Below are 1755 nucleotides of genomic sequence, written 5' to 3' on the forward strand. Positions count from 1 at the left end.
CCTTCCCGCAAGCCTGCCTCTGAACAGGCTGTTCTTGTTTACGACCCCCATTCCTGGGGAACAGCGATTGCTCATCCCCACGTGTGACAGTAGACAGCGAGCCTTCCAAGCCTGGAGGAAACTCAAGCCTCGCCCAGCCGCCTGGCACAGGAATGCTCAGCTGGTCCCCTCCCCGGCTCATGTGCCCGGAGTCCAGCTATAAATATCAGAGGGGCCTCACCCAAAGACAGAATTCAGGACCAGGAGAAGGAAGCAAAGAGTTCCGAGGGGGTGTTTGGTGACGAAGGGAAGAGCCCCAGGTCTGCCCAGAGCCGGGCCCAGGTGAAGAAGGCACCCAGGTGGGGCAGCACCGTGAGAGGAGATGGATTATAAGCCCAGCCTGATCCAGGATGGGAACCCAATGGAAAACCTGGAGAAGCAGCTGATCTGCCCCATCTGCCTGGAGATGTTTACCAAGCCGGTGGTCATCCTGCCGTGCCAGCACAACCTCTGCCGGAAGTGTGCCAATGACATCTTCCAGGTCAGTGCCGGGCATGGTCTAGTGCTGGGGCCCTGGGGGCTTCTCGGCTTCTCCATGATGAAACGCTTTCTCCCCTCGCCCAGGACCTTTCCCGACTGGGACAGTCCCTGTCCCCTCTGAGTTCAGCCCCCAGCAGAGGCTTCCGGACACAGCTGAGGGGCAGGGGAGGCTGCTGTGGAGGCTGGAGTCCTTCTCCAGGACACGTTTCCCCCTCCATGGGGCCCACGGCTCCCCACCTCTGTCTGAGCCTGGCAGTGGACTCTCCAGTCAAGAGTCATATGTCCCAAGTGATAAGTGCGGGAGGCAGGCTGAGAGGAGAGGGAAACCAGACCCTTGGGACTGGAGCCAGCTCCACCGTGACAGGGGCCCAGAGCCCAGGAGGGGGTGGTGGGGAGGGACTGGGCGGTAGCGGCCTCTTCCTTTGTGAGGCTGGCCTCTAGAATCTAGACTCTAGAGGGAGGGCAGAGAGAGGCATGGGAGCGGGTGTCCTGGCAGAGAAGGAGGACTCGGGTTTTCCCAGGAGCACTGTGTTTTATGGGCAGCCCGAGGCACTTGCTCTAACTATAAGGTCCGTATTTTGAAGGAGCATCCTGAGCTTAGAGAGGGAAGGTGGCTCCCTCACAGTCACTCAGCAAGTCAATGTGACCTGAACCCGAAGCAGGTGTACATACTATGCTCTTATTGCTGGCTTAGTGCTTCACCAGTGTTCTGGGCATCCATCGGGCGGGTTCTCATCTCAGAATGGGGTCCTCCAAATGAGGATGGTCGGGGTAGGCAGGGATGGGGAAGGTCAGTAGACTGGAAGGTGAAAGGGCTGGGGAAGAAGCCCAGGCACCAACTCTGCCTTTGCCACCTGCAGGCCGCAAATCCTTACTGGACCAACCGGGGAGGCTCGATGTCCATGTCTGGAGGCCGTTTCCGCTGCCCCTCCTGCCGTCACGAGGTGATCATGGACCGCCACGGAGTGTATGGCCTACAGAGGAACCTGCTGGTGGAGAACATCATCGACATCTATAAGCAGGAGTGCTCCAGGTCAGCTCATCCCCCTCCTCCAGCTCGCCAGCTGTCCCTCAGCGGGGTCCCAGCGGTCCAGGGAGCCTGGCTCTCAGCGTCCCTCAGCGGGTGAGGAGGAGCCCAGATACCGGGGCACCCTTCTGGGAGATGCTGAGACAGGAAGCAGGGGAAAGATGAAGAGGGGGATGCGGAGAGCCCCAAGGGAGAATTCCGCCGGGTTC

The 1755-nt window shown here is 60.1% G+C and overlaps 1 protein-coding gene across 1 annotated transcript in view; it reads left to right on the plus strand.

Annotated features, from left to right (window-relative positions):
- Positions 1–233: 233 nt before the first annotated feature.
- Positions 234–1755, plus strand: part of TRIM63 (tripartite motif containing 63) — a 16862-nt gene continuing 15340 nt past the window's right edge. The window contains exons 1-2 of the mRNA XM_004705340.3: positions 234–520; positions 1380–1552. Of these exons, the coding sequence (XP_004705397.2) occupies positions 362–520; positions 1380–1552 (332 nt within the window). The 5' untranslated portion in view covers positions 234–361. The remainder of the gene's footprint in view (positions 521–1379; positions 1553–1755) is intronic.

This window comes from Echinops telfairi, unplaced genomic scaffold (assembly GCF_000313985.2).
Source record: "Echinops telfairi isolate 266 unplaced genomic scaffold, ASM31398v2 ScPeMD7_7457;HRSCAF=8495, whole genome shotgun sequence".
Lineage (NCBI taxonomy): Eukaryota > Metazoa > Chordata > Mammalia > Afrosoricida > Tenrecidae > Echinops > Echinops telfairi.